Here is a 23,478-nt window from a genome sequence, read left to right as displayed (position 1 = left end):
AGGTCTTTTAATAACCTTGGATGTAGTTCATCAGCCCTGGATATTTGAATTCATTTAAAGTATTCAGATATTCCTGTACTAGCCCTTTATTTATTCTGTGCTGAATTTCCCTACTGTATCTTCTGATCCATTTCCCCCCAGTTGAACACTGTTTTCCTTTGGGAAAAAACCAAGGCAAAGAAGGTGTTGAGTAGTTCTGCCTTTTCTCTGTCCCCTGTTAGAATTTCACCATTTTCTCCACACAGTGACCCTATCATATCATTTTTCTTCCTTTTGCTACGGACATAACCAAAAAAGCCCTTTTTATTGTTTTTAACATCTCTTGCAAATCTGAGCTCATTGTGAGCTTTAGCTTTTCTGACTTTCTCCCTACATGTCTTGGTTATTTGTTTGAATGCCTATTTAGTAATTTCCCCCCTTTTCCATTTCTTGTACATGTCCCTTTTATATCTTAGCTCACTTAAGAGTTCTTTAGACATCCATCCTGGTTTCTTTAGACACCTCCCATTTTTTCTCCTCATTGGAATTGTTTGAAATTGTGCCTTCAAGATCTCACTTTTAAGAAACTTCCATCCATCTTGTACTTCCTTCTCTTTTAGTATTCTTAACCATGAGGTCACACCCAGTAGTTTCTTAAGTTTACTGAAATCAGCTTTCTTAAAGTCTAGAATGCATGTCCGACTAGACCTGGCATCCCCTTTCCTTGTATAATGAACTCCATGAGAACATGGTCACTCCCACCTAAGGACCCTGCCACTTCCACCCCATTAATCAGGTTATCAATTGTTAGTTAGGAGCAGATCTAAAATAGCCAATCCCCTTGTTGCCTCATTGACCTTCTGGACCATGGAACTGTCTGCAAGGCAAGTGAGGATATTGTTGGACATGGTAGCCTTGGCAGAGTTAGACTCCAAGCAAATATCTGGATAATTGAAATCTCCCATTACTACTATTTCTCTTCTTTGTGAAAGTTTGGTTATCTGCTCCAGAAAGGCATCATCCAACTCTTCTGGCTTGAGAGTTTGTAATAGACTCCCACAATGAGATCACTGGTTTTTTTCCCCTTAATTTTTACGCAGATGCTCTCAACCTGGTTCCCAGGACTTAAGTCATGGACCTGGTCACAGGTGTAATAATCTCTGACATATAGTGCTACTCTTACTCCTTTCCGAGTTGATCTGTTTCTCTGGAACAGGTTGTACCCCTCAATTATTACATTCCAGTCATGAGATTCATCCCACCCGGTTTCAGTAATGCCTAGTATATCATATTTATTATGTTGTGTTAAGAGTTCCAGTTCATGCTGTTTATTACTCATGCTTTGTGCATTAGTGTAGAGACATCTAAGACTTTGCTTCTTGCCCCATGGGTGCTTGTTTAAGGTTTTATCCCCCAGACTGCTGGGTTTTTTGAACTAGTTGCTCAGTTCTCTCTATAACCTTCAGCCTATTCTCTCCATTATTATTCTCTCTTGACGTTTCACCTGCATCTGTGGCCGGCATCTTCCGAGGATCTTTCACAATTGTTTGCAAGTGGACTTTTCTATTTTGCACAGTAAAATCCAGCTGCAAAGTGCATTGAAAGTGTATTGAAAGTTCATTATTCTGTATGAGTGAAAGTGCCAGAGAGACAGTGTGACAGATATGCAAAGGTTGTGCCCCTTTATGAAAAAAAAACACCAATCCCCTTTGGTGTGTAGTGTGTGAGCAGAGCTGCCAGCAGCTGATCAGGATCCATGGAAAGGCTGGAGGAGTCCAAGGGGAAAGGGGAGTGAGATATAAAAAAGGAGACTCATTTTCAAGTAGAGTTTGCATCTTCAGAGTGTTAGCTTGGAGAGGTCCTGTCTCAGACTTCAAAGGTCTCATGTTTGTCTTTTGTGAGAACAGGTGACAATAGTAAAGAGCATTGTGTTTCCAGAGGAGGAGGCTGAAAGATATCCCTTGCTAGTAGACTGGTGTCTTAGCATCTAGTTCCAGAAAACCTTGTGCTAACTGCTGTATGCACTCTTAAATTATTAACTGTAACACTAAACTAATTGATCCAGCAAGATTGTGTTAGACCTGTAAATAGTTTCTATCCTTTTTTCTTAAACATCTTATTGCCCTGTCCCTGGGAATAATTAAAAGTTACTGTTCTTTTTCAGCACAGGCCACCCTAGAGAAATTCATGACCAATCTGATGGGATCAGCTGCAGTTGGTTTGTTTCTCATTCTGAGAGATACCCAATCTAGATAAGAGGTGACAAACCCACATTCAGACTTTTTTTTTTGAAATTTACTGAAGCCTTGCAGCTGTTCCTGAAAAATGTTTCCCATACTCATAGCAGCAGACACCATAGGCCCCCAAGTCAAAAAGTTAAATAAGAAGCTGAAAGAACCAAGGTTATCTTACAAAGTAGGCATAATTTACCCACAAAATATCAGCTGACATCTACCATATTCATGGAATTTGTCTTCTATGTTAGTTACATGACACTTATTATGCTAACTGGCAGCTCTCTCAAGCCCTCCTGATCTCCTTCCTGGCTCATCTGGCCACTGATGCTGAACAATGGCCCTCATCTTCCCTGAAATAAGAGCAAGAAAATGTCTTGAGCCACAATGAGATGATAATCATTCACTGCAAATCTTGTGACTATCATTTTTAATTACAATCCAGTTTCCAAGATTGTGCACTCTGCTCAGAATTCTCAAAGGAGCAACGAGAGGCTCACTGAAAGCGGAAGACAGGTTTTTTTTAAAAAAAAGAAACCTTACCTATTTGCAAGTTTGTAATTTTTTTTAAGTACTTGAAAGTTTAAAAATATTGTTCTCAGCTTCTCAAAAACATTTTCCTTCACTTTAAATAATTTTAAGGGACACATTGTAAGCAACAGTAATTTCCTAAGCCAATTTTACATTTCAGTTTAAATTGGTCCTTACAACAAAAGGTGGTTATAATTCTCATTATTATTATAGTTTTACCATAAATTTTCTGTCCTAAATAATGTGAAAAAATAAGAAAAGGTACCTGGTCAAATTACCTGTCACATACTAAGGTACATTGTGACTGTAATTTGTTGAGGATTCTCATGAAGTTTAGTTGACATATTTACTCTGTTGCCAGTTTTCTCAGCTTTATTTTTATTAATGAAATTCCCTTTCAGTCCACTGACAAGCAGTGGTGGAAAGCAGGTCAGTGAATGGTTAATGAATCATAAAACTGCAGATCCTGTATCGTTTTTCAGTACAGCCTGCATTTTTTTGCAAAAAAAGTTTGCAAATACCATATATCATTTTTTTAAAATGAGGGAATGCGGATATTTATCCCATTTAAGGGAAATAGTATTAGAAATGCATTAGCAATAATGGCTTCATTTTAATTATTTAGTTCATGCTTATACATCCTCAACAAGCCCCATGAAATCATCAAACTATATTGAAATAGATTATGGCATACTAAAAAGTATAGGAGAATTTAAAAAAATAAATAAATTGGACTTTGAATGTCACAACACATAAGTGGTGTTCGGTTGCTGAAGAGTTTGAAATGAACATGTACAATTAGTATGGAAAGCACATAAACACGGAAAAAGTTATATTTCACAGGATTTATGTTGCTTAGAATGAACCCCTTTTAATTGCACCTATGAAAAATGGAAATGCTATACTTCAAAGTAATGACGAGTTATAATGGAAAGTCTACAAATGTTTGTGAACAGGGTTTTCAGAATTTTCAAATCCATGTATTTCCGAAACAAAGCATAGAAATAATGTTGTAAATTTTAGTTTATCTCTTCAGCATATTTCAGTCCATATTCCTCAAGTTTCAATTTGTCTCCTCAGCTTCTGTAGATCAGTATTCCTAGGCCTTGTTTTACCCTGTCAATTTGTGAGTCCTATGGGGAGGGGGAATGAGGATTACCCACTTCTCAAATTGACCACCTCCATGTTTAGGATGAGCATTCTGTTCCATAGCCAGTGATCCAAGAACTGGAAGTTTATTTTGACGTATAAAGCGATCAATTTACAAATAATGAGGCTCCATAATAAAGCTGTTCCATGTTAGACACTTTGTACAGTTTGTGTGTATTTAGATGAATTCTTGTGTGAATTAGTCAGTGATTTCTTCCATCCATCTCAAGGAGAGTGCACAACCCATATATTAAGCAAAAGATGAATTGGAAACATTTATCAACTAGTCAAGGAACTCTACATCCCATTTTCACATTCCAATTTGAGGATGCAAGTATCATAATTAGTGCCAATGGAGCACAGACTGTTAAATGCCTAATCTGTTTTGGAAAATGAATCAGGTGGAGTAGTCTGAAATTATGTAGGCATTAATTGAAAGCATTGTCCCTTTTATCTAGTCACTCCCCTCAGTCTCAACATGCAGATTCATCAGTATTAGACAGAAAAATCTTTAAAAAGCCACAGCCTCATACACAAACATAGAGCTTATGGTAGAATCATTTTAGGTAAGGTTTGTGATGTGTTCGTTTTTGTATGCAAGGTGTGTTTGGGGCAGGGGAGGGGGTTACCAAATCTGGAGAATACAGACATGTGATTTTCTCCACCTGGATTTCCAGGAAAACTGTATGACTTGATTCTGCTGCCAAAGTTTGTAAGATTTTTTTTTCTTTTCCTGTGAGTGATGACAAGAATAAGGACAAGTGAGGATCAGAGAAAGATGCTTCATGTGCATGTCTGTAAGTGTATGAAAAAAACATTCAGAGAACAATTTTGTGCAGTGGGGCTTAAATTCAGGGAAGTATTCGCTGTAAATTAAGGAACTTATCATCAGAGGAAAGCAGGGTTGAAGGGACTACTGGTAGCAATCAGAGCCATTCTGGGGGGAAATGGCGCCCAGAGACATCCGATCTCTGGGTGCCCCCCACTATGCCTGGAGCAGGGCCCATCCCCAAGCCCACCCCCAAGCCCCACCCTCTCCCAGCTGCCGGCTCCAAGGGGGCAGCCAGCAGACCCTTCTGCCCTCTCCTCTGGGGAGGAGAGAAGCAACTGGAAGGTTCCATGCTGGGGACTTTACTTTTATAAGCTTGGGGGGTGAGGCTATGCCCAGAAGGGACTACTGGCTTCTGGCTTGGAGCTGGGAGGGGCTTTGGAGGAGCTGGCAGATGGGAGGGGGCAGGGCTTGGGGTGAGCCCAGGGTTGGGCCCTGCCTCAGGCATAGTGGGGGGGGGGGTGCCAGGAGAATGGATGTCTCCGGGCGCCATTTCCCCTCGGTACGTCTCTGATTGCTACTAGTAGCCCCTTCAACCCTCTGTTTTCCTCTGATGATAAATTCCTTAACTTACACTTTCCTGAATGTAAGCCCCACTGCATAAAATTGTTCTCTGAATGTTTTTTCATAGACTTATAAAAGCAAAGACCCCATCACGGAGCCTTCCAGTTGCTTTTGTTTTCCTCAGAGGGGAGGGCAAAAGGGACTGCCAGCTGCCGGCTCAGAGTTGGAAGGGGGGAGGGCTTGGAGAGGAGCCAGCAGCCAGGAGGAGGCCAAGGCTTGGGAGGGTCCTCTGACTTCCTTGGCACCACCCATGTCGATGACGACATGGTCGGGGCTGAGGGTGCCAGAAGACGACAAATGCTGTCTTTCTGGTCACATCGGGAGCCTATTTTGCACCCCCTTGTGACCAGATCAGAGGTGCCCAGTGACAGAGGGTACCCCCTATCCCCAGGCAAATACGCCCCTGGTAGCAATGAAGCTATGGAACATGATTACAGTTCTTTCTAGTGAGGAGAAAATATCAGCTAAGAGTGATAGAGTTTGGTAGGGGAGAAATTCCCATACTCATCCTTCAGTCCACCTTCTCTCCCATACACATGGGTAGTAAAAAATTAGTCAGTACTAACTGATGCCCTTTCAGCTCTTTCAACATGAAGGTATTTTAATCAAAATCAGTGAACTGAAGGTGTCTTAAATTAAGGTACAATTGGAGTAAAATCATCCCCTATAGTTTCTACAAAATCATGGTGAATTTCTATCAATAAAAAGAAAATATGCTAAAAAAATTAAAACTGTGATCATCTGTAAAATCTTTTTTTCAGCTCTGATGAAGCCTTCAGTAAAGTTAATTTAAATTACCGTACAGAAAATGGACTGTCTCTTCTGCATTTGTGTTGTATTTGTAATGGTAAGTGTTTCTAGGATGCTCTGTAACCCTCTTATTGGCAGATTTAATGATTTTTCTTTTTTTTAATAAGCTGAGGAAACATTATTATTTTTTAATCTGTTTGCATCTTTAGCACTGTTTTTGTTGAATCACATTCAGGCATCAGTTGGAACAGTCTAAACAGCAATAACAAGGTGGTTTAAATTTTAATTAGATTTAACCCATGCAAAGAGTAAATTTACACAGTTATCACTAGTTACCTACAGTATAGCAAGAAAGAGAAGAAAACCATTTTAAAGTAAAATACAGAGTTTTGTAAACTCTCCCTTGTCCTTCAGTGCAATATGAATTGCAGTTGACTTTTTGGTCAGTTAAAACTACTTGCAGAAAATTCCCAAAGGCAGAACAATTGGGAAGGGCCAGTCTACAACTCTGACAATGTAACACAATCTTAACCTATAATTGCTTAAGGGATAGAATGTCATGAAAACGAACCCTTCAGGAATTGGTGAGGAGGACTCACAAGTAGGACCCTCCTGGCCCACCTTCATGAGGTGAGTCCTGCTCACTCATTGGTGGGTGACATTCCATCCACTCCCCTGCCCGCCTTCCCCTGACCCCCCCCCAACACACTCCCGATATTCCCCACCCTCCCACTACCTTTAACAACCCAGCCTGGCCAGTGGGGCAATGGTGCCTTGACACTTGCTGCTCCACCTGCCCCATCAAAGTCCCCACCCCACCCCAACAGCTCATTCTGACTAGTGAAGCAGTAGCACCTTGGTCATGCTACTCTGCTGGTCCACCAAAACCATCCCAGTTCCCCCCATTGCACCCTTCCCCATTCCTTCCCCATCCAAGCCTCACCTTTCAACCCTCCCCCAACCTAAGCCTCACCTTCTCACCCTCCTCCACCCCAAGCCACTCCTTTTCACCCTCCCCCTATCCCAAGTCACAGACACAGGACCAGTAGATGGAAAGCATTGCGCCCGAAGCATGGGTGGCTGCTACACCACGGTAAAGTCCACTGAAGGGGAAAATGCTTGCTTGCCCCTCTTGGCTACGGCTCATTGCATACCCCCCCAAATGGGCTTTGCTGCTAGTCTTTATTTGAAACATTTATACTTTGCCATTCTGCTATGGCAACCAAGGCAACTTGCAGTTCCAAACAACTGTTCACAATATAATATACATGACACAAGGGGTAGGGAGGAATCGAACAGACATATCAAACAGGTACTTGCTGTTAAATTCCTTCTATAATAGTAACACAATAAGTGAGGCAAACCAGTTGGCAGTTGATGCTAGTTAGGCTAATGGAGTCTCATAGTCTCATCTTTGCTCTAACATGGCTTGGAATTACTGCTGATGGAAACAGTTTGGAAAGATTAAAGCCACATAATATCCATTAATTTTTTGTAAAATTTCTATGGAAGGTGTAGCCTATTTTGCTAGAGGAGTTTATAGATTGGTGGTCCAAAGTGGTGTCAAGTCACAGCCAACTTTTGGCAACCCTCATGTGGTTTTTCAAGAAAGAGAAAATTCAGAGGTGGTTGACCATTACCTTCCTCTGTATATCTACTCTGGACTTCTTGATGGTCTCAGAACTAACCAGGGCTGACCCTGCTTAGCTTCTGAGATCTAATGAGATCAGGCTTGCCTGGGCCATTCAGGTCAGGGCAATCAAATTATTACTTATCATTAAACACTTGGTAGACATCTTTATGTGACCTATAAAACTCCAGTGCATAGTTACCAGGTGCAAAGTCTTAGGGAGGGGATTCCAAAGGATACATGCTATAGTAGAAAAACTCCTGTCTCTGACAGTCCTCTACCTCATTTCTAAAAGGTGAAGGAACACAGAACAAAGCCTCTGTCTAAATACTTAAAAGTGGGACGGTCTTGTAGGAGCAAGTAGTCTGTAGTATGTTTTAACTGTAGTGATGAATAATAAAAATATAAATGATAAAACACAATTCATAATAAATAATAGGTTCCCCCTAAATATTTCATATGTAAGTAAATTTCACCACTATCTGGGGGATTTATTTCTGCATAAACCCACATAGTACTGACAGGTAGGTTTTGTATTGATCTAGAATGGGGATTTGTAATTTAATTTATGGATTATGTTTATGGCACTTTGATTCCCAATATTTCTTAAACAGGCAATAAATCACATGTTAGGACTCTTATGCTGAAAGGACTACGTCCATCAAGGTTAACAAGAAATGGATTTACAGCTCTCCATTTAGCAGCTTACAAGGTAAACTGAGTCATATCACATTAATTTTGTAAAAACAAATCCCAGATGTGCTTTTCTTGATAGTCTCAATAAACATTATGTTACTTCATATATACTACTGACCAGTCAACAGGAAAATGACTTTTGAAGCTCCTGTGCAAAATATTTTCCTTTTTTTTTTACTTAAATATTTTATATCTCTTTTCTGATGGTCTAACTTTCTTGTAGACAAATTAAATCCTGTTTTAATTTCCTCAAATAATGAAAGCCTTTCTTCTCTGTTGTGGCCCATTTATATTTCAAGTCAAGCACTTAAAACTCATTTTGTAATCTCAATAATTATTCTTGATCTGTTCTCTTGGAGTCCTTTGTTTCTCTTTGCTGCTGTGTTTCCAGTCTTCCTCCATCTAACAGCCCCATCTAGACCCCGAGATGGCAGGATGAGTTACCACTACTGCCCCATTACCTCCAGAGAGCTTTTGTCCTGCCCAGGAAGGCAGGAACAACAACAAACCTCCATGACTAGCCAAAGGCCCTCCATGGGGCTGAATTGACTTAGTTTTGGGTGGCATATGTCCAGAGGACCAGCCGCTATACCCATGGCCCAAAAGCCTGGGTGGGAGCTGACTATCATCAGCTCTTTCCCTGGAAACACCCCGCCCCACCCCCTCACACACACTGGTGTCCTTTCGGATACCAATGCAGGGCGGAACACTTTTGGGCAAATGTGCCAGCCTGGTGGGCATATACACCAGCACAAGCTCATGCCAGCTCTAAAGATCCATCTCCCCCCAACCTTTTGATGGGGCTCCTCTGCTTCTAGCTCCTATTCATGTCTCTCTAGGAATTATTTGCGCAAAACATTTCTCAGTTTTTATTATTCAAGTTTATTATGAATTTTCAATATTACAAATAGGAAAAAGAAAATCCAACCCACCTCAATGCTTTATTCTTAATCCTATGAAAATAAGAATTATAGAAAGAGAGAAGAGAAAGGTCAGGGAGGAGGAAAAGAGATAGGCCTGCCAAGCCCCAAGTGTGGGGAGAGGGAATCTGATGACCCAAGTCCTATTGCTTATCACTGTTTAGGGCAGCAGTGGAAGAATTTTTTTTTTAATGTGGCCTCTTGGTATTTACTGGAAGTTCTTACCAGAAGTTACAAAGGTAGCTCTAGGAATTGCCAGAAATGCTATGATTTCAGAGTTTCTGGCAGGTCCCATAGCACTTGGATCTCATTAGACAGAGATGTCCATCAGGCAGGGGCTATCACCAAGAAGGCCCTGGTTGAGGAGTAGCCAGATAATGTTCAGGCCAGGGACTAGCAAGGGATTGTTCCCAATCAAGTTAAGGCTCTCTGAAGGGTATATTAAAGAGACAATCCCCCAAAAAATATGAAGTTCCAGGTAAAGCACCTTGGTAATTACCAACATCTTGAACTTGATCCAGCCCTCAATTTAGATTTTTTTGCTAAGAGGAGTAGCAATTTAAATGTGCACCATACACAACCCAAAAACACAATGTTAGAGCTAAATTCTAGTGTCTGTTAACCCAAATAGACCAAGGTCTAGTGTAGTGTAATGATTGGAGTGCAAGACAAGGATCTGGGAGAATCCAGGTTTGAATCCCTGCTCTGCCATGGACATTTTCTGGGTGATTCTGTACCATTGACACAGCTCAGTCTATCTAATCTACTTTGCAGAGTTCTTGTGGGAATAAAATGGAAGAGATGAGAATTATGTAAGTCACCTTGGGGTCCCATTGGGGAGAAAGATGGGATATAGATGAAGTAAACAAATAGCGTAAGTGGAAAGACCCCATTTTCACAAGAAGGCTCCTCAATTTCTGATTTTTCCAATGGCACTACCTTCTCAAGCTGTCCTGAATATTCTCCAAACATTGAGAAAAGATAGCTGCAGTGCCCTTCAGCAAAGTGGGCGCTGTGGGAAAGTCCCATCCTGTGAGCAGAATTCTAATCACAGTTGGAATCCAACCTACGTATTGTGTTTATTTCTCTGTCATTTAAACTATACATTTTATCTTGCCAAGGAGCTCAGGGCAATGTAAATAGTTCCCATCTTTCCCCATGTGACAGCCAAAAAGGTTAAGGTGAAAAAGGGTTACTGGCCCAAGGTAAGATTCATGGCTGAGGATGAATTTTGAGTGTTTCGATTGTAGTCAAATGCTGTGGCACACTGGGTATATATCTGATTACAAAAAGATTTAATTTTTCAGGATTCCATATATCAAGGAACTGAAACAAAGAAATAAAATGTGGATATCATTTTACAATCATTTTCAGCTATTTTTCTTCATTTAGTTGGATTTTTATTTCCAGCTTTGAAGGCTCATGGGGAGTTAGACCATATTACTAAGATTTTATTTGAGGAACCTGGAGCTTCATGAGGGAGCATATTTAATACTGATTTATTCTCCCATGAGGTATTTTGCTCATGCATTCAGAATGTTATTTATACACTTTAGCAGGGAAGAAATATTAGAGCTGAACTAGGAAAAGTACATTGTGGATCAATTTATTTGGCATGAAAGAACTTGATCTTTGAGCTAGTTCTAGAAGTACAGCTGTCTGTATTTATATTAGTCCTGTTCAACCATTTGAAACCTCACAAATGTGCATACAAAGGAGTGAGATTGAGCCCACTACCCCAGTCACAGATATATATCATGTACAGATGAATGACTGTAGGGAAGTCCTTGCATGTACATGAGGCCTTTCATTCACTTTTTTGTGTGTAACTCCTGTTTGCATAGAGAAATTCATGTTGATTCATTTGTATTTATGCAGGAGTTTCCTACAGATGTTTGGCATTACACAGTATACATCTAGAGATGACCCAGCAGTCAGTGTGATTACAGTTCTATTCTCACATTTACATGGGTTTGAATGTTTGAACAGGGCAATCTTCTGTTCAAAGCGTTTCCCTGGCTAAGTGATCACTCTGATGGAGGAAGAAAGCAGCTATGTAATGATGTTTCTCTGTCATCCTTTCAATGTCCGCTTTTCAGGACAATGCAGAACTTGTCACAGCCTTGCTTCACAGTGGAGCTGATATTCAACAAGTTGGCTATGGAGCACTTACTGCTCTTCATATTTCTACAATTGCTGGACACCATGAGGTATGTTTTGTAGTTGATTTGCATGCACTACAACAACTATTAGAACTGAGGGCAATATTCTAATTCTTAGAGAGGCAGACAGGAAAACATCCACCAGTGAAGTAAGTCTGTGTTTCCTGATTTTTTAAAACAACTTTGAATATGTTATTTTTTAAGCAATGTTATATGATTGGCAACTAAAAAACGACTGCTTAAAGACTTCACAAATATTACATTGTAATATTACATTGTAATCCAGATTTTTTTTTGGGGGGGGGGTTGGAGGTGACAAGAGAAGGGACATAAAGGTGGTGCCGTTCCACCTTCACAGGGTTTCAGGAAATGTGGAAAGGAGGGAAGTTTAAATCCCTCCAGCTGGCCGAATTGTCCCGTTGACATGTTTTAGTCTGCAAGGCCAGGTGCCAGCATTCCTGGGCTGGAATGTCAATGGAGATGACTAAAGTTGGCTCCGCCCCCAGGAAGGCCCCGGTTCACCCCTCCCCATGGTGCTGTTCTCTGTATAGCACCGTGTAGATCCACGGTGGCCTGGGCTTTTGAGCTTGCCCACTGTGTACCTGGTGGGTGACAGGACACTAGTGTTTTTTGCTCCCACTGCTGGTGTGGGTGCCCCTTATGCCAGAAGTGGGCAAATGCATTGGCCTGGCCCTACACTGGTCTCACAGTACAATCACCCCACTTTGGTTTGGACTGCCTGTATTCATTATTGTCCCAATATTAATTGGAACCACATCTTGACAGTTGATTTTCCAGAACTTTTTTCTCATTTCATTACCTTTATTAGGCATAGATAAAACAATGATCAAACTAACAACAACAAGGAAAGGTTAATAGGTGATCAAAAGGAGTGAGCGGTTATTGATAAAGCTGTCACCCAAAATTTTGCTACGTCGGCAGTTCTTTTAGTACAGTGATCATTCAGGAGCAGACGTATCTTTTCTTGGTCGGAAATGGCAAGTCATGAATTAATATGAGGCTCAATGTAATGACTCCTGAATTCTGTATAGTGAGGACAATACAAGAGTATACGAGCAGTTGTTTCCACTTGGTTGGGTGAACATTGACAAGTTCTTGCTTGTAACAGGTGCTGAAGAAATCTGCTATGGAGAACTGCAGAGGGGAATACATTTAGACGGACTTGCATTCAACAGTGTCTCAGTAATGGGGATGAGAAATTTTTGAAGTAGTCTGTGAGGGATCCATCAGGTGGAGGAAGTCCATAGCTCAACAATGAGCAAGGCCTGTTAGTTTCAGTTAGCAGTTTTTGTCTTTCAAATCAAGTATTCTTTGTTTAAAGATGCGAAAGGTCTTGTCAGAGTTGGAGAAAAAATCCACAGAAAAGCCTAAGGTCATAATATAATTTGCAATTTGTTGGTTCCATTTGGAGTGGTCTAAATCATCGAGCATGTGCCTGGCCTTGCATAATGATGGAGGTGCACCCAAAATTTCAAAAATGATATCCAGACTCTCGTAGTCATAAGATTTAGACCCATTTCTAGGCATAGGCTAACAAATGCAACACAGTTGGGTAGTCCAAGAAGGTTCCAAAAATCTTGGACTGAATTCTTTCTTTGATTGGGCCACCTACCCATATTGGGGCCCCATATAGCATCTTTGGGATTAATTTGGATTTGAAGATTTTTAACTGCAGAAGGTATGTATTGACTTCCTTTGGTGAAAAAGAAGTGTTTAATCGCGGCAGTATTGTGTTTTGCAAGGTTGGTAATGTGGCTGAGTTGAGGTGACTATTTCAGATTGAAATGAAACATCACCCCCAGTTAGAGGAAAGACGGCACTTGTTCTAATGCAGGGGTCGGGAACCTTTTCCCCTCAAAAAGCCATTTGGCTCACCCTCCCCCGCTCACCCCCCCACCCACTCGCATGCCCCCCCTCCGCTCCCCTGCCCACTTGCTCGCTCGTGCCCCCCCCGCGCCTGCAGGGCAGGCAAAGATGGGCCCGGCGGCTCGGCCTGGCCGGCCGCCAGAAGAGCACCCACCTCGCAACCAGCGGGGCGGGCCAGAGGCAAAGCCTGCGGCGCGGCCTGGCCGGCCGCGGGCGAGGGATGCGCCCGCCCTGCTGCTTGCAGGGCGGGCGAAGATGGGTCCGGCGGCTCGGCCTGGCCGGCCACCGGGAAAGCACCCACCTCGCTGGTTGCAGGAGGCAGGGCCCGTGGCGCGGCCTTGCCGGCCGCGGGCGAGGGATGCGCCCGCCCTGCTGCTTGCAGGGCGGGCAAAGATGGGCCCGGCGGCTCGGCCTGGCCGGCCACCGGTAGTTTCACCGCAAACTTCAGCGTAGGCCCGGGCAGGAGGCTAAGCCAGCGGCGCGGCCTGGCCGGCCGCTGGCGAGGGATGCGCCCGCCCTGCTGCTTGGAGGGCAGGTGAAGAATAGACCGGCTGGCTCGGCTTTCAGTGGAGTCGCAGAACAGCAATGAGGAAGAGCCGCGATGCCATCCGCGAGCCGCGGGTTCCCGACCCCTGTTCTAATGTATTCCCATTGATTTTCCAAGGAAAAGGACACCAAGATTATATTATAGTTATAATGTTCATCCTCGATGACTTTTTAATAACACTGTAATTAACCCATTGATTACAAATCAGCTAGCAATTTCGCCTCCACCCCCACCCTGAATCAACATGGCATGATTTCAAACATGGCAGAGATTAAATCCAATCATTGCAATCAACAGCAGGATTTACCGTAATTGATCTAGATATGGAAATTGATCTGTCAAACAATACTGCAGTTGTTGAACAAATTGCTAAAATTCCCATTTTGATTCCTGAACTAGTCCCTCCTGAGCTATCTAGCCTTGGAAATGGTGATTTAGTATTGCATGAAGAACAACCAGAAGTCTCCCGGGATCCAACACCCCCCCTTTATTTCAGCCAAACCAATGGCTGAATCTAACGCCATAATTCAGAATAGCCTATATTCCATCATGCTTAATGGGAGCATTTACCATGATACTGCTGGCAAGCTCAACAAAATTGTTCATATAATATCATCATCTTCCTGCACTCCCGTACTGAAATGTCTTTCATGGAAGGTGGCGGGATAATGTAGACATCTTGGGGATACTGATTTTAGCAACTATCCAAATTTGATCTAATTCTCCTACAGGAAACCTGAAGCCCTAATCCCATTGCTTTGAAGGGTTTTTCTGCGAATTTTCTCTCAGCCATGAGGGAGAACAAGAAGGATCATTTTAGAGCTGGCTTCTGCTGTTTAGTTTCCAACAAACTTATGTGCCAGTTCATTCCACTCTATGATGGCCCTCCTTTCGCCCAGGCATTTTTGTGCCACACTGCCTGGTTTCAGTGTATCTTTAATACATATTTGCCACCTTGCTTGGATGCTTTTGCACTCACGTCTCAATGGACTCTTTCCCAATTCCTTCAAATTTCCCATCCATCTGAAAAATGTTATATTGCTGGTGACTTTAATGCCAGACTTGGAATGATGATGAAGATGAAAATCTAGATCCATGTAACTTCATTCCTCTGGTATTCCACTTAAACTCGCCATTATTGGTGAGAGTTTCACGTGATACAACCAAGAACAAGGCGGCTTCTTTCTTGGCCCACTTTTGTTCTTCAACCAGTAAAATTATATTAAATGGAAGACACCCTGATGGCCACTCTGGAGCCTTTACATTTCATTCTTCTAGACGCCAGAATTTTCTAAACTGCATCTCCCTACAGTATGGCTATTTTGTTCTTTCAACTACAAATTAGTTACCGGTATATATTTTTCCTTATGCCATTTTTTTTGAATTTTTGATACTCTTTGTATTTTGAAACTTTTTCTTCAAAGACCAGGCAAAACAAACATTATTCATGTACTTTTAACAGTGAAATCATGTGCGGATGAGATGCAAGAAGAGGAAACTTCCATGGGAAACCTTCACCAAATGGTGGAGGCAAGACAATTTTTGCAGCAGTACACAAAATGGCAAGCACAACTGCAGTGAAAATGAAAGAGCTGAAGAGAGGGGAAAAGTGTATCCTGCCTACTTTTGTTTGCAAAGGCAAGCAGCACCATCTTTAGGGAAAAAATTGCCAGTTTACAAATTTTTGAAAGACCCCGGTTGTGAGAAATAAGATATTCTCAAGACATTTTCAGGGAGAGAGCTGTTCAAACTTATTCTCCAAAACAGTTTTATAATGTCCTCACGATATTAAATCTCTACTGTGCGAAAAATACCACTGATTCATAACAGAAATGTGGTTTGTGACAAAATTGAGGAATTTGAGATGTTATGTTCAAGTGATATATTATAATTCCAGTTGTATCATGCTGGTTTACATACGAGTGTTTAAACTTTATTTGTGACTGAGAGTGATTTCTCTTGACAGACGCTAAGTTCTTTCTTGAACTTAAATTTCTTTTAGACAGTGGTTCGTCAGTTAGAGGAGTTAGGAACATTAACATACTTCCCCAGATTCTCCTTTAAACTGGCTTGGGATCACTCCTTTCACGTGAGTTCTTTCCTATGAAACTCTTAGGGATCACTCTATCAACATTAAAGTTATATCCCTAGATAACTGGTTTTGGAGTGTGTCTGATCCAAAACCTAAATGTGTTCCTTTTCACTCTGGAGGAGAATTCTCCACCAGACATCTTGCCCCTTACACTGCTGTCTCAAAGCTATATGTGTTAGCTTCTCTCTGTTGTCAGTTATCAATTGTCAGAACTCTCCAACTGCCATTTTCAGAATTCTGTTCAAACTCCCTATCAATCACAGGGTTCTATGACCAGGATCACTCTTTAGAATGCAGCTGCCTGTCACAATTACCATGCCTCTCTTCAAATATGTACTCTATGCTGTGAAGTCAGGGGTGGAAGGGTGGGGAAAGCTTTTCCCAAAATCAGAAGTAGGAAGAAGAATCAGTGAAATTAATCATTTTGACTAGAACTATATAAAAATCCATATTTCAAGTTGTCCTCTTAAAAATGCAAAAGAAAAAAATTAACTCAACTCCCCAAGTAGGGGAAATGCTATTGGGGTTCAGCATCTCAGAATAATTCTGTACAGAAAATAAACAGAATGTGCTTGAATTCAGCTCTGGACCTAAACTTTAAACAGCTAATTAGTCAAATGTAAAACTCTCCCAAAAATGAGTAATAGTAATCATATTTTAAGTTCCTTATTACAAACAAAACTAATGACCGCACAGTAAAATACTATTTTTTCCTACAAGACCTGGACAACTGTGTCAACATGAGAAAACAGGACAATTTGGTGTTTTCTGGATGGACAAAATATCCTGGGGGAAAATCGGGATCATACATGCCAGGATGTTTCTATCTCAGTTTCTTCCTCTGCACGGCAGCCCATCAGCATGTTCAGGCCAGAGGAAGAACTCCAGATGATTATGCACGGCCCCTGGTTTAGTTCCATTTTCTTTGCCAACGTTGCCGTGCATGCGCAAACTGTCCTGTTTTTCCGATGTTCTGATTGGCTGTAGGCGGCAAGGCGGGAAAAATAAACTGATCCATCTTCTGTGGTGTTTACATGGGAGTGGGAGCGGTGCGGTTTGTTTTTTCAAAAGAACTGCCAATTTTTCTTTTTTTGAAAACTGCAGGATAAGGGAAATCTTGTGAGGTGGGCCTGAGTTAGACTCAGTGTAAGGATGGCAATCCTGCCCGGTTCTCTCCCAGCCAGCTGGCCTTGCCCCCCCCCACCCCCGCCCCCCCCCCCCCCCTCCCCCCCCCCATCCCCCCCCCCCCCCCCCCCCCGCCCCCCCCCACCCCCCCCCCCCCACCACCCCCCTCCCCAAACCCCCCCCCCCCCACCCCCCCCCCCCCCCAACACCCCCCCCCCCCCCACCCCCCCCCCCCCACCCCACCCCCCCCCCACCCCCCCCCCCCCCCACCCCCCCCCCCCCCCACCCCCCCCCCCCCCCACCCCCCCCCCCCCCCACCCCCCCCCCCCCCCACCCCCCCCCCCCCCCACCCCCCCCCCCCCCCACCCCCCCCCCCCCCCACCCCCCCCCCCCCCCACCCCCCCCCCCCCCCACCCCCCCCCCCCCCCACCCCCCCCCCCCCCCACCCCCCCCCCCCCCCACCCCCCCCCCCCCCCACCCCCCCCCCCCCCCACCCCCCCCCCCCCCCACCCCCCCCCCCCCCCACCCCCCCCCCCCCCCACCCCCCCCCCCCCCCACCCCCCCCCCCCCCCACCCCCCCCCCCCCCCACCCCCCCCCCCCCCCACCCCCCCCCCCCCCCACCCCCCCCCCCCCCCACCCCCCCCCCCCCCCACCCCCCCCCCCCCCCACCCCCCCCCCCCCCCACCCCCCCCCCCCCCCACCCCCCCCCCCCCCCACCCCCCCCCCCCCCCACCCCCCCCCCCCCCCACCCCCCCCCCCCCCCACCCCCCCCCCCCCCCACCCCCCCCCCCCCCCACCCCCCCCCCCCCCCACCCCCCCCCCCCCCCACCCCCCCCCCCCCCCACCCCCCCCCCCCCCCACCCCCCCCCCCCCCCACCCCCCCCCCCCCCCACCCCCCCCCCCCCCCACCCCCCCCCCCCCCCACCCCCCCCCCCCCCCACCCCCCCCCCCCCCCACCCCCCCCCCCCCCCACCCCCCCCCCCCCCCACCCCCCCCCCCCCCCACCCCCCCCCCCCCCCACCCCCCCCCCCCCCCACCCCCCCCCCCCCCCACCCCCCCCCCCCCCCACCCCCCCCCCCCCCCACCCCCCCCCCCCCCCACCCCCCCCCCCCCCCACCCCCCCCCCCCCCCACCCCCCCCCCCCCCCACCCCCCCCCCCCCCCACCCCCCCCCCCCCCCACCCCCCCCCCCCCCCACCCCCCCCCCCCCCCACCCCCCCCCCCCCCCACCCCCCCCCCCCCCCACCCCCCCCCCCCCCCACCCCCCCCCCCCCCCACCCCCCCCCCCCCCCACCCCCCCCCCCCCCCACCCCCCCCCCCCCCCACCCCCCCCCCCCCCCACCCCCCCCCCCCCCCACCCCCCCCCCCCCCCACCCCCCCCCCCCCCCACCCCCCCCCCCCCCCACCCCCCCCCCCCCCCACCCCCCCCCCCCCCCACCCCCCCCCCCCCCCACCCCCCCCCCCCCCCACCCCCCCCCCCCCCCACCCCCCCCCCCCCCCACCCCCCCCCCCCCCCACCCCCCCCCCCCCCCACCCCCCCCCCCCCCCACCCCCCCCCCCCCCCACCCCCCCCCCCCCCCACCCCCCCCCCCCCCCACCCCCCCCCCCCCCCACCCCCCCCCCCCCCCACCCCCCCCCCCCCCCACCCCCCCCCCCCCCCACCCCCCCCCCCCCCCACCCCCCCCCCCCCCCACCCCCCCCCCCCCCCACCCCCCCCCCCCCCCACCCCCCCCCCCCCCCACCCCCCCCCCCCCCCACCCCCCCCCCCCCCCACCCCCCCCCCCCCCCACCCCCCCCCCCCCCCACCCCCCCCCCCCCCCACCCCCCCCCCCCCCCACCCCCCCCCCCCCCCACCCCCCCCCCCCCCCACCCCCCCCCCCCCCCACCCCCCCCCCCCCCCACCCCCCCCCCCCCCCACCCCCCCCCCCCCCCACCCCCCCCCCCCCCCACCCCCCCCCCCCCCCACCCCCCCCCCCCCCCACCCCCCCCCCCCCCCACCCCCCCCCCCCCCCACCCCCCCCCCCCCCCACCCCCCCCCCCCCCCACCCCCCCCCCCCCCCACCCCCCCCCCCCCCCACCCCCCCCCCCCCCCACCCCCCCCCCCCCCCACCCCCCCCCCCCCCCACCCCCCCCCCCCCCCACCCCCCCCCCCCCCCACCCCCCCCCCCCCCCACCCCCCCCCCCCCCCACCCCCCCCCCCCCCCACCCCCCCCCCCCCCCACCCCCCCCCCCCCCCACCCCCCCCCCCCCCCACCCCCCCCCCCCCCCACCCCCCCCCCCCCCCACCCCCCCCCCCCCCCACCCCCCCCCCCCCCCACCCCCCCCCCCCCCCACCCCCCCCCCCCCCCACCCCCCCCCCCCCCCACCCCCCCCCCCCCCCACCCCCCCCCCCCCCCACCCCCCCCCCCCCCCACCCCCCCCCCCCCCCACCCCCCCCCCCCCCCACCCCCCCCCCCCCCCACCCCCCCCCCCCCCCACCCCCCCCCCCCCCCACCCCCCCCCCCCCCCACCCCCCCCCCCCCCCACCCCCCCCCCCCCCCACCCCCCCCCCCCCCCACCCCCCCCCCCCCCCACCCCCCCCCCCCCCCACCCCCCCCCCCCCCCACCCCCCCCCCCCCCCACCCCCCCCCCCCCCCACCCCCCCCCCCCCCCACCCCCCCCCCCCCCCACCCCCCCCCCCCCCCACCCCCCCCCCCCCCCACCCCCCCCCCCCCCCACCCCCCCCCCCCCCCACCCCCCCCCCCCCCCACCCCCCCCCCCCCCCACCCCCCCCCCCCCCCACCCCCCCCCCCCCCCACCCCCCCCCCCCCCCACCCCCCCCCCCCCCCACCCCCCCCCCCCCCCACCCCCCCCCCCCCCCACCCCCCCCCCCCCCCACCCCCCCCCCCCCCCACCCCCCCCCCCCCCCACCCCCCCCCCCCCCCACCCCCCCCCCCCCCCACCCCCCCCCCCCCCCACCCCCCCCCCCCCCCACCCCCCCCCCCCCCCACCCCCCCCCCCCCCCACCCCCCCCCCCCCCCACCCCCCCCCCCCCCCACCCCCCCCCCCCCCCACCCCCCCCCCCCCCCACCCCCCCCCCCCCCCACCCCCCCCCCCCCCCACCCCCCCCCCCCCCCACCCCCCCCCCCCCCCACCCCCCCCCCCCCCCACCCCCCCCCCCCCCCACCCCCCCCCCCCCCCACCCCCCCCCCCCCCCACCCCCCCCCCCCCCCACCCCCCCCCCCCCCCACCCCCCCCCCCCCCCACCCCCCCCCCCCCCCACCCCCCCCCCCCCCCACCCCCCCCCCCCCCCACCCCCCCCCCCCCCCACCCCCCCCCCCCCCCACCCCCCCCCCCCCCCACCCCCCCCCCCCCCCACCCCCCCCCCCCCCCACCCCCCCCCCCCCCCACCCCCCCCCCCCCCCACCCCCCCCCCCCCCCACCCCCCCCCCCCCCCACCCCCCCCCCCCCCCACCCCCCCCCCCCCCCACCCCCCCCCCCCCCCACCCCCCCCCCCCCCCACCCCCCCCCCCCCCCACCCCCCCCCCCCCCCACCCCCCCCCCCCCCCACCCCCCCCCCCCCCCACCCCCCCCCCCCCCCACCCCCCCCCCCCCCCACCCCCCCCCCCCCCCACCCCCCCCCCCCCCCACCCCCCCCCCCCCCCACCCCCCCCCCCCCCCACCCCCCCCCCCCCCCACCCCCCCCCCCCCCCACCCCCCCCCCCCCCCACCCCCCCCCCCCCCCACCCCCCCCCCCCCCCACCCCCCCCCCCCCCCACCCCCCCCCCCCCCCACCCCCCCCCCCCCCCACCCCCCCCCCCCCCCACCCCCCCCCCCCCCCACCCCCCCCCCCCCCCACCCCCCCCCCCCCCCACCCCCCCCCCCCCCCACCCCCCCCCCCCCCCACCCCCCCCCCCCCCCACCCCCCCCCCCCCCCACCCCCCCCCCCCCCCACCCCCCCCCCCCCCCACCCCCCCCCCCCCCCACCCCCCCCCCCCCCCACCCCCCCCCCCCCCCACCCCCCCCCCCCCCCACCCCCCCCCCCCCCCACCCCCCCCCCCCCCCACCCCCCCCCCCCCCCACCCCCCCCCCCCCCCACCCCCCCCCCCCCCCACCCCCCCCCCCCCCCACCCCCCCCCCCCCCCACCCCCCCCCCCCCCCACCCCCCCCCCCCCCCACCCCCCCCCCCCCCCACCCCCCCCCCCCCCCACCCCCCCCCCCCCCCACCCCCCCCCCCCCCCACCCCCCCCCCCCCCCACCCCCCCCCCCCCCCACCCCCCCCCCCCCCCACCCCCCCCCCCCCCCACCCCCCCCCCCCCCCACCCCCCCCCCCCCCCACCCCCCCCCCCCCCCACCCCCCCCCCCCCCCACCCCCCCCCCCCCCCACCCCCCCCCCCCCCCACCCCCCCCCCCCCCCACCCCCCCCCCCCCCCACCCCCCCCCCCCCCCACCCCCCCCCCCCCCCACCCCCCCCCCCCCCCACCCCCCCCCCCCCCCACCCCCCCCCCCCCCCACCCCCCCCCCCCCCCACCCCCCCCCCCCCCCACCCCCCCCCCCCCCCACCCCCCCCCCCCCCCACCCCCCCCCCCCCCCACCCCCCCCCCCCCCCACCCCCCCCCCCCCCCACCCCCCCCCCCCCCCACCCCCCCCCCCCCCCACCCCCCCCCCCCCCCACCCCCCCCCCCCCCCACCCCCCCCCCCCCCCACCCCCCCCCCCCCCCACCCCCCCCCCCCCCCACCCCCCCCCCCCCCCACCCCCCCCCCCCCCCACCCCCCCCCCCCCCCACCCCCCCCCCCCCCCACCCCCCCCCCCCCCCACCCCCCCCCCCCCCCACCCCCCCCCCCCCCAAACCCCCCCCCCCCCCACCCCCCCCCCCCCCCACCCCCCCCCCCCCCCTCCCCCCCCCCCCCCCACCCTCCCCCCCCCCCTTCCCCCCCCCCCCCCACCCTTCAACCCTTTGCCCCCCCCTTCCCCCCCCCCCCCCCCCCCTCCCCCCCCCCCCCCCCCCCCCCAACCCCCGACCACCCCCCCCCCCCCCCCCCCCCCCCCATTCCCCCCCCCCCCCCCCCCCCCACCCCCCTACCCCCCCCCCCCCCATCCACCCACCCTGGACACTCCAACAGATATATACTCCACTTGCTTTCCCAACATCAGATCCTCTGAAGATACCAGCCACAGATGCAGGCGAAACGTCAGGAGAGAATGCTGCTAGAACACGGCCATACAGCCCGGAAACCACACAGCACCCAACCTAAGAACAGCTTATTTGCTAAGGAATGATTTACCAATTAGCTTACAGTACAAGTGTAAGTCGGGTGTTTGATTTGAACTTTGAGCAGAGCATTGAGGTGATCCAGTGACTCAGCCCTCATATAAATTAATAGTTTTATCATAGTAAATTTGAATATTGTATATTGCAATATAAATTAATAGTTTTATCATAGTAAATTTGAATATTGTATATTGCAATATTTGCCAAGTTCACAACATCCTTTGCTCAGACTATGGAGCCAAGCAAGAATCGGAAACCTTATATGACCAGTCAGAAGTAATATTGGCCTCTGCCGTTACCTGACTCCTTCTGAGTTGCAATACCATCTTCTGAGTCATCTACCTAACCATCAGTGTGGCAGACAGCAGACCAACAGTACATAAACAGATAGCATGGGTTCTCCTGTTAAAGTCCCCAGTTTGTGATTACTGCACCTTACAAAGAGAAATCAACATATCTATCTAAGACGTACAGACACTCAAAAGATCTTTCTGTATTGCAGCTGAGGCATAAATATTTCAGATTGTTTACATATTTCATTTGCATTTCAATGTAATTTTTAGAGAAGGAAGGGATGTTCAGATTCCTATGACCATTTGAAGTTGCTTTATAATGAATCTGACCAATGAGCTATCAAAGACTCTATTTCTTACTCTAACTGGCAGCGACACTCCAGGAACTCAAGCAGAGGTATTTTACATTGCCTACTACCTGATCCTTTTAACTAGATATGCTGAAGAATGAAATTGGGATTTTCTGCAAGCAAAGCAGATGCTCTATCCTTTCAACTATGTATAATAGTGCAGTTCTGAACAAAGTAACCTGTTTAACACAGACACAATAATTCTCAGTAGTTTCAAATATATTCCAGGGAAAGGGGATGAAAACATTAAACTCTGGATACTTAAATATTGGAACAAAAATAATAAACTTAATCAAATGATCCAGCTGAATTTTAGCTATACCTTAGCAGAAAGACATGCCATAATTATGTTTCTATTCTTTTCTTGATTTTCAATAGATCTTTTTTCTATCTCAGCTTCTGCCGTTCCTATAAGTGAAATAACAGCAAACCATTGTATGGCATAAAAATTGTTTTCTGAGTTCCATTAAATGGTACCTCTAGCTCAG

At 52.4% G+C, this 23,478-nt stretch overlaps 1 protein-coding gene across 2 annotated transcripts in view; it reads left to right on the top strand.

The window, feature by feature from the left end:
• Positions 1 to 23,478, top strand: part of TNNI3K (TNNI3 interacting kinase) — a 236,284-nt gene that overhangs the window by 3,594 nt on the left and 209,212 nt on the right. For both annotated transcript variants that reach the window (XM_048497322.1, XM_048497323.1), the window contains exons 3-5: positions 6,048 to 6,133; positions 8,281 to 8,378; positions 11,382 to 11,492. In XM_048497322.1, the coding sequence (XP_048353279.1) occupies positions 6,048 to 6,133; positions 8,281 to 8,378; positions 11,382 to 11,492 (295 nt within the window). The remainder of the gene's footprint in view (positions 1 to 6,047; positions 6,134 to 8,280; positions 8,379 to 11,381; positions 11,493 to 23,478) is intronic.

Source organism: Sphaerodactylus townsendi, linkage group LG05 (assembly GCF_021028975.2).
Source record: "Sphaerodactylus townsendi isolate TG3544 linkage group LG05, MPM_Stown_v2.3, whole genome shotgun sequence".
Classification (NCBI taxonomy): Eukaryota; Metazoa; Chordata; class Lepidosauria; order Squamata; family Sphaerodactylidae; genus Sphaerodactylus; species Sphaerodactylus townsendi.
The sequence above is the reverse complement of the archived record's forward strand: the minus strand, read 5'-3'. Positions and strand labels throughout refer to the sequence as shown.